Below are 15,285 nucleotides of genomic sequence, written 5' to 3'. Positions count from 1 at the left end.
GAAATGATGACATGCAACTCTGAAATTCAGGTACAATGTGAACAAATCACTTGAATTTACTAAAAACCATGCGGAAGCTTGAGTCATGTGAATTGCGTCTGCTCAGTTGCGTACCCTGTGGAGGAAAACAAATATGGTGAAATTGCACAAACCTAGAATCTCAGACAAGAGGGTTTACGAGTGAGTCTGCTTTAAAATTATGCAAGAAACCCAAACATTTGAGCCTGAAATATTTGAAGAGCAACATTTTGTAATGCATCTTAACAAATTCATCTAATGTTCAAGAAAAACATGAGAAATACATCCAACAAATCTGAGCGTAAATATGTACTAATGCATGAAAATTGACTGAGCTCTTCATCCTAACAAGCTCCCCCATAGATTACCTATTCAAGACTCTTCAGCTGTTTCATAAAAACAAAACAAGCAAACAAACAAAACAAACAAACAATAAACGCCTAGTTTGCAGCTGTTCACAAATTTTGTTTACAAATCAATATGATAATACAAAAATAACAATTTTTATTTTATTTTATGATTTATTTCTGACTGGTGTTTATAACATTGCAATAAGTACCTTGATCATGGGCTATAAATTTCCACCATGAGGAAAAAAAAAAGGTTCAAAATGTGACGTCCTTCCAGAAATTATTCAAATGTGCTCCAATCATCTGCAAATATGGTTTTCCTGTGCACCTCTAATGACAGGTTAAAAATACTGGACCTTTTATGGTATGAAACACAGTCCAAAGCATCTTCCTGGGTGACAGACATCACAGTGAATTTATAGCTCAGGTCTGGTTTGGTTTGTCTAAATAAAACAAGATTATGGTTTAAGTTAAACGGTGTGAGGTGAGGTCACTTCTGGGGAATCTACGTCACACTTACTGCTTCTCATGTAGAGTAGAATCGGATATCCGAGAGAGAGAATAAGAAGAGGCAGAAGCTGCAGATGATCAGTTTGCGACCACAGAGAGCGCAGCAGCTCAGGATCGATCAGCCCAGCCCAGCCTGATCCCCAGAGATGCTCTGGAGGAGAAACAACGGTGAGCTTTGTGTTGCTTTGGAAATCTGCTGCAGTAAACCAGAAATGCTCTCGTTAAACCACAACGAATCCACGAGAAACAACAGGTCACTTTGTTTGCAGAGATGGAGCTGCTTCTTCTGCTGTGTTTGGTTGTGAACTTTATGGGACGAACGTCAGCCTCGGTGGATCAGTACAGCAGAGCCGTGGTGAGTGAGCAGCTGTTTGGGTTCATTTTATGGAGATAAATGCAAAGTTTGTCCCATAATTATTTTTAACATAACCATCTGTGCCAGTAAAACATTTATATCATTACATCAACTTATAATCTAATTACAGGGCAATAGTGGCAAGTTACACTTTGGTTGTTTGTAATTATAGGCACAAGTGTTGGTCTGAACATCACTAAGGCTTATAATGAAAACATATGGTGAAAAGTGGGGCTGCAGTGGGTATTAGACATATAGGAAATCATTAAAAACATGCAATACATCATCAATAAAAACATGCATGAAATGATTGTTGGTGAGCTTATTTTTGACAGGAAATAAAACCAGTATCCTGCACAATGAACAATAAATAAACAAAAAGTTCTGAGTCACTAAAGGAAATAAATCTCAAAGTTTCCTGTTTACATTTCAGTCAAGCGGTTCCTCAAATATGATCTCTATTCCTTCTTTTTGTGTCATCACTTGTACGAGCACTATTGTGTTGTTTGACTGTGGATAGGGGTTCTTCATTTGCTGTCGCCACAAACAAATCATTTTATTCAAACAATTAAAAATGGGCTTACTAAAATGAGAGTTTGTGCGTTGCTGAAAATTAAAAAAGGACCTGTTTTACAGGAGCTTAAGAAAAAAAATTCAACGACTTTGTATAAACGTTGTTGTGGTTAAAAAACCCACAGAAAGACAGTTGTTGGAGGGACCAACACCTTTTTCCTTTCAGCTGCATGGGGAAGTGCTGAAGAAGGGTGGAGGTCATGAAAAGACAGAGCGGGTTTCAGAATCTCTTTCAACAATAGACTTTGATGGTTTTACTGCAACATCAATGTCGTTTTACTGACTGCTCTCAAGCATTTACCCATCTTACACAAGGACAGGATATTGTAAAAACAATATGTGAAAGACTGCGAAGGACACAAAACTCAAAGCTGATCATTTACAGTCAAGAGTGAAGCAGCACCCCATGACATCAGATACAGGACTGCCCAAAAGTCTTAATTCATCCTTCCTCTCTACCGTACTTGCCGCCGTATAAGTTGCATCAGTCCAAATATGTCTAATAAAGTGAAAAAAAAAAAATGTGGCTTTGCCATATAAGTTGCATCTATTATGTGTCACCGCTGACGCGACGTGTTTTTTATGCATCACCGCTGACCACTCAAAAACGTGAGCCGGTGTTGTGCCAAAAATAAATTGGCTGCCAAATGGCGGCCACGGGAGCATGCATGGTAGGACTGTAACAAGAATTTAACTAGATTAACACTTAAAAACAATTATTTGTTTGCTCAAAATTATAGCAAATGTGTGTCTCATTTTAACTTTTCCTTAATAAATGCACTTTGATGGTCAAATCATCTGCATTTCACCTGGGCGGCGCGGCGACATGCAGCTGGTTTGACGTTTGTTCCAAGCGTTCCAAAGCGACACCAAGGTGGTTTGTATGGCAAGCCAAGTGTCACATTAATAGCCACTTTTACATATTAATGAGACACTTGGCTTGCCATAAGACTTGAGCGCCCTCTAGTGACTGAAAATGGTAGTGTTCAATATTTTCCATGTCAGAATGAATGAAATTGTCAGATCTCAGCCAAAAATTGGGTTATAAATATGGGTAAAAAAAACATAAATAAGTTGCTTCACTGCATAAGTTGCAGGGCTTGCTAATTTATGCAGAAAGGTGTGACTTATACAGCTAAAGGTATGGTATATATTTTGCTTCCAAGCAGTCACACTTTCTTTAAAAATTTCAAAATGGTCTTGATCAGCATTTTTCAGGTTTTTGCCTGTTAAATCTCTCAGCTTGATTTGAATCCTATGAATCTTCCAGGCATGAAAGGCTTATAACTCGGTGTTAGAACCAGTGTTGTGTAGAAACATAGGAGACAATTTAACAAAGAACCAATATTGAAACAGATCTTTAGGCTACAAAATCCATGCTCAATAATGCAGGTATAAAATCCAACATTTTTGTTGTGTGTTTCCTTGATTGATGAAGCCTTCCGGATCGAAGGCGAAATGTTTCAGCACAAAAAAAAGAAACTGTCCAGATGACCTGACTGAAATATGTTGGAGATCTTTAGGCTCTTTGTTACCAGAAGCTTGTCACAAAGAAATAATCTGCTCTGTCTTACTACGGCTGACTTTCATTCCTCTTCCTTAAAGTGCATACTTCCACCTCTCCAAGTTCTCTTCCACCTGTTCCCTGTTCTCACCACAGATCACAATGTCATCTGCAAACATTATAGTCCACGGGGATTCTTGCCTGACCTCATTTGTTAGTCGGTCCATCACCAGAGCGAACAAGAAGGGGCTCAGAGCCGATCCTTGATCCATTCCCACCTCCACCTTGAAGCTATATGTCGCTCCTACAGCACATCTCACCACTGTCCTGCTGTCCTCATACATGTCCTGTACCAGTCTAATACTTCTCTGCCACTCCAGACTTCCTCATGCAATACCACACCTCCTCCCTCGGCACCCTGTCATATGTTTTTCTAAATCCACAAAGACAGTGGAGTTCTTTCTTATCTCCATCAGCATTCTCAAAGAAAAGATGGCATCTGTGGTGTTCTTTATTGGCAGGAAACCATACTGCTGCTCATAAATAGTCACTTCTTGTCTAAGTCTTGCTTCCACATCTCTCTCCAAGATCTTCATTGTGTGACTCATCAACTTAATTCCCCTGTAGTTGCTACAACTCTGTACATCACCCTTGTTCTTAAAAATGGGCACCAGCACATTTCTTCTTCATTCCTCAGACATTTTCTCATCCTCAAATATGTCATTGAATATTTGAGTCAAAAACCTCACTTCCATCTCTCCAAGATATTTCCAAATCTCTACTGGTATGTCATCAGGTCCTACTGCCTTCCCCTTCTTCATTCTTTTCAGATTTTTCTGGACTTCACCCTCACCAATCTTTCCCACTTCATGGTCCACAGTTTCTATGACCTCTACTCTTCTTTCTCTTTCATTCTCTTCATTCATTAACTCTTCAAAGTGCTCTTTCCATCTTCTTGTCACACTCTCCTCACTTGTTAGAACATTATCATTCCTATCTTTAACCAGTCTAACCTGCTGCACGTCCTTTCCAGCCTGATCCCTTTGTCTCACCTATTGGTACAGGTCCTTCTTGTCGTCTTTATTGCCCAGCCTCCCATAAAACTTATACATAAAATATATATATATAAACATAAAAATAAAAAAGTTGCATAATTTCTTCTACTTTTTTGTTTGTTTGTTTGTTTCTTGTAGGACTGGCTGAGCAGGTATGGCTACCTTCCACCTCCTGACCCACGCACCAGCAAACTGCAGACCAGAGAGGGGATTGAGAAAGCTATCCGTGTCATGCAAAGATTTGGAGGGCTCCCTGAAACTGGGTTACTCGGTAACAACCAAAATAATTTAAGCCAATATATCGTGTGTATGTGGAGTCAGATGATGTCTGAAACTTCCCTCTTATATGTTTGATTTCATCACACAAATGTGATCAACTTCTCCTCAAGACAATGAAACATTCAAACTCATGTCCACACCACGATGCTCCCTTCCGGATATTGTTGGAGGTGAAGACATGAGGAGGAGGAGGAGGAAAAGATACGCCTTGTCAGGCCTGAAGTGGCAGAAGACAGACCTCACGTGGAGGTGAGTTTCCTGTCACAACACATTGTGGCTTTAACACACATGAATCATGAGCTTTATTTAATCATTGTCAAGGTTTCCTAAAACTTGCACCTCAACCAAACTATTTTAAACTATAATTTAAAAGAAAAAGATCATAGTTGCTAACAAAAATCTATTTTGTTATAGCAAAAGTCAGAAGTGTAGTTTAGAATGGTTAAACCTTAATTTTTCTTATAACAAAAGCTTTTTTCTTTTGTGTAGTGTCCACAGCTACCCTACACCCTCCATCTCCACCAACCTCCCCAAAGATCAAGTGGACACGCTCTTGTTTAATGCCTTCAAAGCCTGGAGTGATGTGACTCCCTTAAACTTCCGTCAGTTGCGTGGAGCCAACACGGGGGCCACAGCTGGAGGGGACATCAAAGTGTCATTTGCCAAATTGCTTCATGATGATGGGTACCCTTTCGACGGACAGGGCGGCACTCTGGCCCACGCCTTCTTCCCTGGTGATCAAGATGTATCTGGTGACACGCACTTTGATGATCACGAGACCTGGAGCTATGGAGGTATTTATTTCTCCAAGATGTTGCATTACAAATACAAAGGCCAGAAACATTTAAAGTGCATGTGTTTGTGTGAGCCAGTAACATTTTAGCTTCACAACTCCACAGGTGACAGCAGCACCACAGACTTGTTCACCGTAGCTGTGCATGAGTTCGGCCACGCTCTTGGCCTTTCTCACTCGTCCTCTGATCCCTCCATCATGAGACCGTACTACCAAGGATCAGTGGGAGATGTGTCCAGGTTCAGGCTGGCCTTGGACGACAGAATGGCCATCCAACAGCTTTACGGTCAGTGATGGTTTAGTTATTACAAATAACACCCCAAGTGTGTTGAGACTTCATGATAAGATCACATCTAAATTTTATTTAAAGGAACTCATTGCAAAGTATGAAATTAAATGTAAAAACGGTTAACTTGAACTATAAAAAATGGTGCAGTTTGAGTTTACTCCAGCAGTTTTCCAGAGATATGCAATTCTGAAATGCGGGTCCACACTCATTGTAAACAACACACTCTGCTGAATCCATTGAAAACCACGTGGAAGCTTCAGTTATGTTATTGACCTACATTAAGCTGGCCATAGTCTGTGTAGATAAATACATACGGCATGATCAGACAAGCAAAGAATTGAAGAGCTGACATTAGGCAGGAACTATAGGAGTTGCAAACAAAAAGAGAGAGAGGATGAAAAGTAACTGGCAAGAATAAATACTGGAGATCAAGCAGAGCAGTGAAGCTCCCTCAGTACATTGGTCAGCTTTCAAACTCACGCTGCTTTTGCTAATATTTCGCTAGACCGGTATGTTTATTTTTCCAACTCAACCTGTCTTTTTATCTGAAGTTTACTCAACAAATCTGAGCTTAAATGTGTGCAAATACAGTTAAAGGATTGAAAGAGACAACCCCATCCTGACATCACCATTGTTGACCAATTTTCAGTCGCTGTCCATTTTTAAATAAATGCACATGATAGTTTACATCTGGTTGAATATTTTGCTTGCATGTTTTATTTGACAGACTATTAATATGAAAAATTGCACATTATATTTTTTTACTTAATGATCATTTTTTTGGACTGGCATTCATGGCAACCATGAGTACCTTAAAACTCCAGAATGGGAGTAACACAGTTTAAATTAATGTTAAAATTAGTTCATATGCTTTCAGCATAGCATCATTGACAAAAAGTGCATCTACTCCTGAGTGATTCTGAAGATATCCCTGAAGAAAGTATTAGTTGCATGGTGGAGGTAAATACTAAAAAGTGTGGAGAGTCACAGACTATGCTGGGAGGACAACCCACCTGTACTTTAATGAGGACTTACATGTCCCAAGTGTGTTGTAGGTAGAATAATGGTGCAATACTGTACCAAAGTACTTCTGTTAACAGTCATTTTATTCTCTATTTGGTTAACATTGTTTGGTTTTAACCTTTCTTAAACAAAATCTTCTGGTCCATGAGAAAAACATCTCACTTGTTTTGTAAGTGATAAATTACACCACGAGCCTGTAAAAAGACAAAAGTGATCCTCTGATGATTTAGTTATAATAATTTAATTTGTTTAAAGATGCACTCATGCTAAAGGACTAATAAAAAAATTCCAATAAGATCATTAAAAACACAGGTTGCATACTGTTTGTCAACGCCCCCACCCCCCAGTTATTGAGAAGAATGGAGGTTCCTCCTACAGTTTTTTCATGCTGTCAGCATCTTTCAGTTCCTTTTTAATACGGTCTGCATGTCATAATGTTTCAGGCGTGAGAATCAATGGAAGGCCAGGTGTTGTTAATCCTCCCCCAACACTCCTGCCTCGTCCGCCTCCCCCAAGACCAACAAAAAGGTGAGTAGGACCAGAAGACCAGTCCAATAAGCCTTTTAATATTTGCTTTAATGTTCATTAAATTAACGTGTGCTCATATAATTTGAGGTTATTCAAAACATGATTGTGCTGAACGTTTCAGCACAAAAAAAGAAACTGTCCAGATGACCTGACTGAAAAATGTTTGATTTTATACCTGGATTATTGAGCATAGACTTTGTTGTTATTCAAAACAGTTTTCTACGTCCTTGTTGTGGTTTTAGCACCCTCTAGTGGCGATTTATCAAATGCAATAAATACAATTGTTCTGACTCGACTTTTTTCTGTCCCAGTTTTGATCCTTCACCTCAAGATCCTCAAGATCGGTGTCAAGGAGGCTTCGATGCAGTAGCAAATATCAGAGGAGAGGTCTTCTTTTTTAAAGGTGAGAAAAGAAAATGCAAAGAGAAAGATATGCAGAAAACAAAAGTGCACATGAACTCATAAAACAACAAGAACAATAAAAAACAAAAACAAGTATTTCTTTTTATCCTTTTCAACACATGAACTTTCTAATTTTATGGTTATATTTTATACCTGAATCTTAAAAATGCTCTTCTCTTTCAAAGGTTCACACTTCTGGAGAACTAAGCAAGACAGGTCTTTAGTGTCCCCACGGCCTGCACGAATCCAAAACTTTTGGATCGGGCTCCCTCCTGGAACAAATAAGATCGATGCTGTTTATGAGAGGAAGAGTGACAACAGGATCGTCTTCTTCATCGGTGGGAAACAAAAGCACTGTGTTGTTTTGGGTTGTGTCGTTTTGACAGCAGAAGGCGTGAAAATGGTTCACAAATTTGATGTTATTTCAATTATTATGGGGGTTATTCTATCCTGTGTAAAAGTCAGACTGAACGAATGGGTTTTTAACCTACGTTTAAAAGCAGAATCTCTTAAAGTTCTTGTTCTGCGATGTGGAACATCTAAACCATGGAACATCTAAACCAGAGGATCGGAGAGGAGATCCTGATTCATAAACCAAAACCCTCTCTCTGACATAGGTGCTTGGCTGTGAAGGGCCTTAAAAAACAATAAAATAAGTTATAAATGAACCCACTAAATTAACAGGCAGCCAGTGTAGGGACTTTAGAACAGGACTAATGTGAGCTCTGCCTCTTTGTCAGCGCGCTCGCTGCTGAATTCAGAATTAATCGGAGTTGATTTCTTGTGCTCTTTGGAAGAGCAGAAAGGAGGGTGTTGCAGTAGTCTACTCTGCCCAACGAGAGAAAAGGCCTCACCTTGAAAATGTTTTTGGACAATAAAAGGCTATTTTTGTTTCTGGCTGCATATGTGGTTTAAATTTAAAATCTGAGTCAAACATGGCACCTAGATTCCTTGCCTCTTACGATGACTGTAATCCATAGTCACTTATTGTAGAAGGTTTTGCAGCATCCACGATTTATTTATTTTTATTTAAGGTCATCTCATTAAGTCACTCGTTTTCAAGAGAGACCTGTTTGGGAGCAGGTGGTGTGGGTTAAGGGCCTTGCTCAAGGGCCCAGAGTGGGGCAAATGAAGGTGGAGGCAGGTGTGGACTCTGACGTCACGTGCACCGCAGAATGGTAGCACTGACGGAAGCTCCGCTTTGACTTGATCTTTTTTTTTTTGTTCCTGTTGTTTGTGCTTGAACTTTTTTTGCGCCTACACTGTACACCCACGAGTCTGACTGCGACACTTGTGGAGTTTTGTGTGTCGCTGTCTTGCCATCGAGCCATCCTGTCATTATAGTTCAGTTCCTGACCCCCCCCCCCCCCCCCAGCCTCGGGCTCGGGCTCAGGCTCCGGCCTGTCATGGCGGCCGTCTCCATGATCCTCCATCTGCCTGAATGGACCCATTTGGTTCCACTGGGAAACCTTGGATGTTCTCCGTCCGCCGGACTCGGTTCTGGAGGCAGTCTGGAAGGGCAGCTGCTGCGGTCATTATTACCATCAAGCTGCTGACGAGAACTGCTAACGCTGCTAAAAAGACCACACCACTAACCGAACCACACCGCTAACGTACCATGGTGCCAACGAGACCATGTTGCTAAAAGAAACCTCACTGCTAACGTAACCACATTGCTAATAATTCAATTCAATTCAGTTAATTTATATAGCGCCAAGTCACAACAGAAATCGTCTCACGACACTGAACAGAAACATTCATATATAAAAATTAATAAGTTAACAATATTTATCTGAGGGGCAGACTGCTTTGAATTAATTAATAGGACCGTGCTGATTTTTCACATTTGGTGCCTTGTTTTTTATATTTTTGCTGCATGCTTTGAAATTTCTTGTTGTTTTTTGACGAGTCGAGACGGTTCTCGTCCTGAGCATTTCATTGTATTGTTGACCTTGTGTTCATTTTACATATGACAAATAAACCAAACTCTGTGTGGGCGTTTCACCACATTCTCCAGCCACATTTTGATGCGGTCGAGCTGAGGAGTCGAATCGGTGACCTTTCGATCACAGGCCCACCTCTGCACCACTACTCCCACTATTTATATGCATGTTGTGGGTGCTTTGGTCTAAGTTAAAATAAACAAGGCCTTCGCGGAAATATGATCAGTGGAAGGGGAATTTATAGACTTTAAACTGTGAGAAAATACGTCATTCAGCAAAATGAGCACAGACTTGGTTGAAATCATGAGGTTGGGAGATGTTAAGAAAAAATGATCTTGATTGTATTTTTTTGGAAACCCTTGCACATCACATTCAGATCAGATGTGTACTGAGTAAATAAAGGAAAATCAAAGCTAAAGTTCCAGATTAACAACTACACTTTCTGTTAAGTTATTGGTTCAGTAATGTTTATCACTCTCCTTCTGTTTAGGTTCTCAGTACTGGGTCTTTGAAGCAACAGTGGCCATGAGTGGGTACCCTCGGCCCCTCTCTGACTGGGGCATACGCAGGAAAAATGGGGCTCTGGTGGACCGGGTGGACGCAGCCTTCAGCTGGGCCCATAATGGCAAGACCTACCTGTTCAGTAATGGGGAGTTCTGGAGGTTTGATGAGAGTCATAGGGGTGATCAGACGATCAAGCAGCCAGATGCAGACTACCCACGAGACAACAGCATCTGGGGAGGAGCACCAACCAACATGGACGACATCATCACCTGGGGAGAAGGTAACGTCCCACTGAGACACACATTATAACATTTTTGCCAGGCAAGATCAACTAAAACCATGAGGGAGGTTGATTTGTGGGCGATGACATTGTTTAGCTGGTATGCAGAAGTTAAGATTAAAAACAACATAATGGTATTAAGAGTCAAGAAAAGAAATTGATTTGTGATTTGATTAGTACTAAAGTAAACAGGGATTTGTAGCTACTTCTGCAAATATTTTAATTACCACTTCACTTAAATCATTTTTTACTGCTCTAAAGAGCCATTTAATAAAAAAATTAAAATAAATCTCTTATCAGCATTATAGATGAATTTGAACCAGTCTCTTCCTTTTTTATTAACAACTATAATATAATGCTCATTACATTTAGTTACAGAGGTGTCAGGTTATTTTCATTTTAAAAGTGCACTAAATTAAATCAAAATCTTGGGAGCGGTTGCTGAGGTGGGTGCATAATAGACACAAGTGAGTGTGATGTGAGTGGAGGTGTACAGTGATGTAATAGTAATTTGCACAAAAATACAGTTTTGTGAGAATAAGTTATGATTTTCAAAACGTGGCTTCATAAAAGGCAGCAGCACGGCTCGGAATTCAGTTTAACTGCAGCTAAAATTATGTTTCCTCACATTAACGAGTCAATACATAATTTATCATTTTCCACAGGAACATTTCCAGAAAATAGCAAATATAGTTTCTCTTTATAAGAATGGTGAGACATGTGTGTTCACTAATTACAGACCAATATCCTCGATGCTGCAATTTACAAAAATATTACAGAAATTATTTGTAACCAGATTAGATTGATTTATAGATAAACAGAATATTTTAAGCAATGGTAAGTATGGGTTTAGAGCAAATATTTCAACATCAATGGCTCTCATGGAACTAATACAAGAGATAACAACTGCTGATGATCAAAAACAATATTGTGTTAGCATTTTTGTTTATTTAAAAAAGGCCTTCAACACTATTGACCACACCATTCTCCTTTAAAAACTGAATAAATATGACATTAGAGAATTAGCACTACAGTTGGTAATAAAGTTATTTGAATAATAGAAGACAAATTGTACAGGTAAAAGATGTAAGATCTGAATTTTGTGTTAATGGATGTGGGATTCCTCAGGGCTGGGGTGTCATTATTGATAAGAAATTGACATGGAAATCTCATGTAAATTACTTAAGAATAAAAATAGCAAAATCAATTTCATTAGTGTAGAAAATAAAAGAGTTTTTGAATGACAAAGCTTTGTATATATTGTATAATGCAATGATTGTTCCATATTTAATCTATTATATTTAAGTTTGGGGAAAAGCATGCAAAACAATTACAAACCCTATTTTTATTTTACAAACAATAGCTATAAGAATCATTAGTAGGAAGTACTATGGTCACCCAACAAATATATTATTTCATCAGTAGAAATGATTAAAATGTTATGATTTGGTTGAATATAGTATTTTATAAGTCATGTATAAAGCTCATAAAAAATATTACCCCCAAATATTCAAAAAAAAAATTTTTAAGAGAGTCATTAAAACCTTAAGGGAATGGAAATGTTTGTAAAACCTCCATTTAGAACAGGGATGCCCAAACTTTTTCCCTGAAAGGACCAAATTTCAAATCTATCAGAGGACTCGGGCCAAATGCAATAGTATAATGCATGAAATGCAAAATACATCTTTAAGTAAAGTCCAATTATTTATTATACAGTTATTTAACCTTCCATTCTGTATAGAGCATTACAGAACCCAAAATTTAACAAGTTGTATATAAGAAATTAAAACAAATTCTGAAAATTTGACATTTCAGTATAATAAAATGTAGTGCAAAATGTCAAAAACTGCATGTCCAACAGCAACACAACTTAACAGCAACAATAATATGAACATAAATAAACAGTCTCATATATAAGGTAGTCAATGGGACGACTTTCCCATCTAATATTAAAGTAAATGGAATGACTGAGTGAAAATGCATTGATTCTTCAAAGGAAACTTTAATATAGTAATGAGGACTGCTTGGCGGGCCAACTTTGGCCGGCAGGCCCCACTTTGGTCACCTCTGAATTAGAACTAGTCTGAAGGAGCTGCGTTGTGATTCAGAGAATAGGATTATGGAATTGCCTTGACATCACCATAAAAATTTCTAAAACTATTTATATGTTTTAAAAGATGATTAAGTTAAAATTGTTGGGAAAGTATGGTGCCATGTGAAGAATGCCTGTTTGTTTTAACCTTGGGGATTGTTCAAGCCTGAGTTGTTGTTTGTTTTGTAATTATTTTATATATTTTTTAAATAAGGGGCAGATATAAGATTTTTTTTTTCTTCTTTCTGCACCCTTTTCATTCAGTGTTTTTTTTTTTTTTTGGATGAATTTGTTTAGTTTCTTTTTTTATTTTAAATGAATGAATAAATAAAAAAATAAATAAAAGCTAAGCCAACCAGTCTCCTAGAATTGTCCTGTGAGGTAAATCTTTAGGATTTATAGTAACAGGATGACAGAAAACCCAAATCAGTTTATCAGACATTTATTTTATATTATTTTTATAGTGTTGTCTCATGACTGCTGCTGTTGTTCTTTAGGAGATACCTATTTCTTCAAGGACAACTTCTACTGGGTATTTACAAAAGGAGGACTAAACCAGGAGTACGTTGCTCCAAAGTCCACTGGGGTGGACTGGCTCAGATGTCCAGCTCCTCCTCCAACGCCCAATCCTCCAGGTCCTCGAAACCCAACGGGATGCATCTGTCACTTTAACGGCTCGTCTCCATCGCTTAGAAGCAGCTTTCTACTCCTGATCTCTCTTTTACTCACGATGAATCAATTTGTTTTGATAATTATTTAACTGAAATTATATTTTTTATAAGAAATTGTTTCTGTACTCCACCCCTGCCTTCACAGGACTGAATTGGAGACTCTTACATCATCACCCAACATTACGAACAACATAAAGTCAGCTTTAAAACAGTTTTTTAACAGCCTTTCCTACTGTAAACACTTTGTCTTAAATAAAGCTTTTGTTGACCAACTAGAAAAGCAGCTTTTTACATCTGATCTCATCCTTCTAGAGTTTCACATGCTTGTGCTTTTAGAACAAGTCGTCTCCAAGGGAGCAAATGTAATTTAACACCTAGATACAGCCGGTGGGAAATTTCTTGAGCATAACAAAATCTAAAACTAACTCCTCATCTTTGGATAGTTGAAACTTATAGTATCAGCTTCATTATTTGAGTTTTTTTTTTAATTTATTCAGAATGTGCTTAAATGGATAAAGTACACACACAAAGATTTGGTTAAAAATTAACACGGTGCATTTTAGATGAAAGGCTGACCAAGAGCCACAGTTTTATTGGTGTGCTATTTTTATATTTTGGACCATGAGAAGTGGATTTTATGTCTTGGACAACAATAAGTTTTATTATTTGTTTTAACCTGCTGCTGTAAATTGCTGTTATGAATTGTAAAGATGTTCTATTTAAACTGAATGGGTTTGTGTGAATATTGACCAGTTAAAAAAAAAGATATGTGTCACTTTGATAGCAAGCTTGTTTCATTTTTCATTTTAAATGTTGAAATGAGTGAATTAAGAATTAAAATGCTTTATTTCCAGAAATCTCTCAGGTGTGTTACAAAATGCATGATTTACTGTAGCTGTTTTTAGTCACGAAATCAACAGAAAGGGTAGTTATTTTACAAGAAAACAGAATTTAAACGCTTTATTGTTCCCTCAAATTAGCTCATTAGTCCTATCAGAAATACTCTGATTCTCCAAACGGAAATTATTCAGAGATATCTACAACAGGTAAGATAATAACTGTTCCAAAGGACCCCACTTCTGAATGGCTAGAGTATGTCATTAAATTAATTTTGTTGTAAAATGTTCTGAGATGACTTTTGTTGTAGAAAAAAAATGTGTTGGCTGTTGCTTGATTGATAAACTGAAGAGAATTTGAAAAGAAGAAGTAATCTTTTAATCTCAGCAGCTGTTATCTGCAGCTGCATTCTACTTATCTGAAGTCTGGTTCATGCATGACCAGCACTGTTTAGAGTAAAAATGCTGATCATTCTCTATGGACAGACGGAATTTTCGCCAAGATTTCTCAGTTATGATTTAAAGAAAACGCCTCTCCCTCAGGGCATGACACATTTATCTTATAGAGACTAGACACAGGTGTTGTGTAGCCTGTAGACGCTACTGTTCTAAGCCCTGCCTATCATTTTTTATCTGATTTTATCAAAATAAAATTACCTAACTTTGGTGACACAGCAAGAAAGCAGGATGTTTTTAACTTTGACGTCGTAGTTTGATTTGAAGGAAATGTGCTATTTGTCCTTCAAAAGCTCTTAGGTGCACTTTAACTCAAATTTAACAAGCGTTTACTCTGTTGCTTAAATAAATTTCAAATACCACCGGTCGTTTGCTACATTGTTTCCACAGTGGAACAAATGAGTCCTCACTCACTTTGTCAAATATGTGAAGGCTTTATGAACCTAAGCTCTTAAAAGATCTAACATCTTTCCGTAAGTGCAATAAAAGGACCGAGTTAGTTGTTTTTGTTTGTTCTTCGCACATAAAATTTTCTTGTAAACTAAAGTCAGATTAAAAATTAACTTCAAACTGGACAAGTCATTGGAAAAACATGTATTTATTAAGACTCAGAGGTACGATTAATGTGCAAGGCATCATTTACAATGTCATAAAGAAAGAGAACAAAATGAAAGAGTGTACAATTAAAAATTGTGCTTATTTGTCCAAGTCACACTTTAAACCTTCATTACACAAACTCAAAGGCAAACCTTCAGTTTCAGTGTTCAGTTAAACAGCAGCAGTGCAAACATTAAAACAAAATAGTGCATATTTTTTCTGAGGCC

At 37.9% G+C, this 15,285-nt stretch overlaps 1 protein-coding gene across 1 annotated transcript; it reads left to right on the top strand.

Moving 5' to 3' along the window:
* Nucleotides 1–1,024: 1,024 nt before the first annotated feature.
* mmp25b (matrix metallopeptidase 25b) lies at nucleotides 1,025–13,258 on the top strand. Its single transcript, XM_037690878.1, has 11 exons — nucleotides 1,025–1,046; nucleotides 1,148–1,233; nucleotides 4,504–4,636; nucleotides 4,755–4,893; nucleotides 5,134–5,438; nucleotides 5,544–5,723; nucleotides 7,193–7,277; nucleotides 7,589–7,680; nucleotides 7,865–8,017; nucleotides 10,113–10,406; nucleotides 12,996–13,258. Exons 1-11 carry the CDS (start codon nucleotides 1,025–1,027, stop codon nucleotides 13,256–13,258), a joined length of 1,752 nt encoding a protein of 583 aa, XP_037546806.1.
* The last annotated feature ends 2,027 nt before the right edge of the window (nucleotides 13,259–15,285 follow it).

Source organism: Nematolebias whitei, chromosome 17 (genome assembly GCF_014905685.2).
Source record: "Nematolebias whitei isolate Nwh7 chromosome 17, NemWhi1, whole genome shotgun sequence".
In the NCBI taxonomy this organism is placed as follows: Eukaryota; Metazoa; Chordata; class Actinopteri; order Cyprinodontiformes; family Rivulidae; genus Nematolebias; species Nematolebias whitei.
The sequence above is the reverse complement of the archived record's forward strand: the minus strand, read 5'-3'. Positions and strand labels throughout refer to the sequence as shown.

Excerpts from the sequence above, each read along its gene's own strand:
- mmp25b (XM_037690878.1), top strand. The coding sequence starts at position 1,025 with ATGCTCTGGAGGAGAAACAACG. Across the intron at positions 7,278-7,588 it reads CCCCCAAGACCAACAAAAAG|TTTTGATCCTTCACCTCAAG; the intron begins GTGAGTAGGACC and ends TTTCTGTCCCAG. Across the intron at positions 8,018-10,112 it reads CAGGATCGTCTTCTTCATCG|GTTCTCAGTACTGGGTCTTT; the intron begins GTGGGAAACAAA and ends CCTTCTGTTTAG.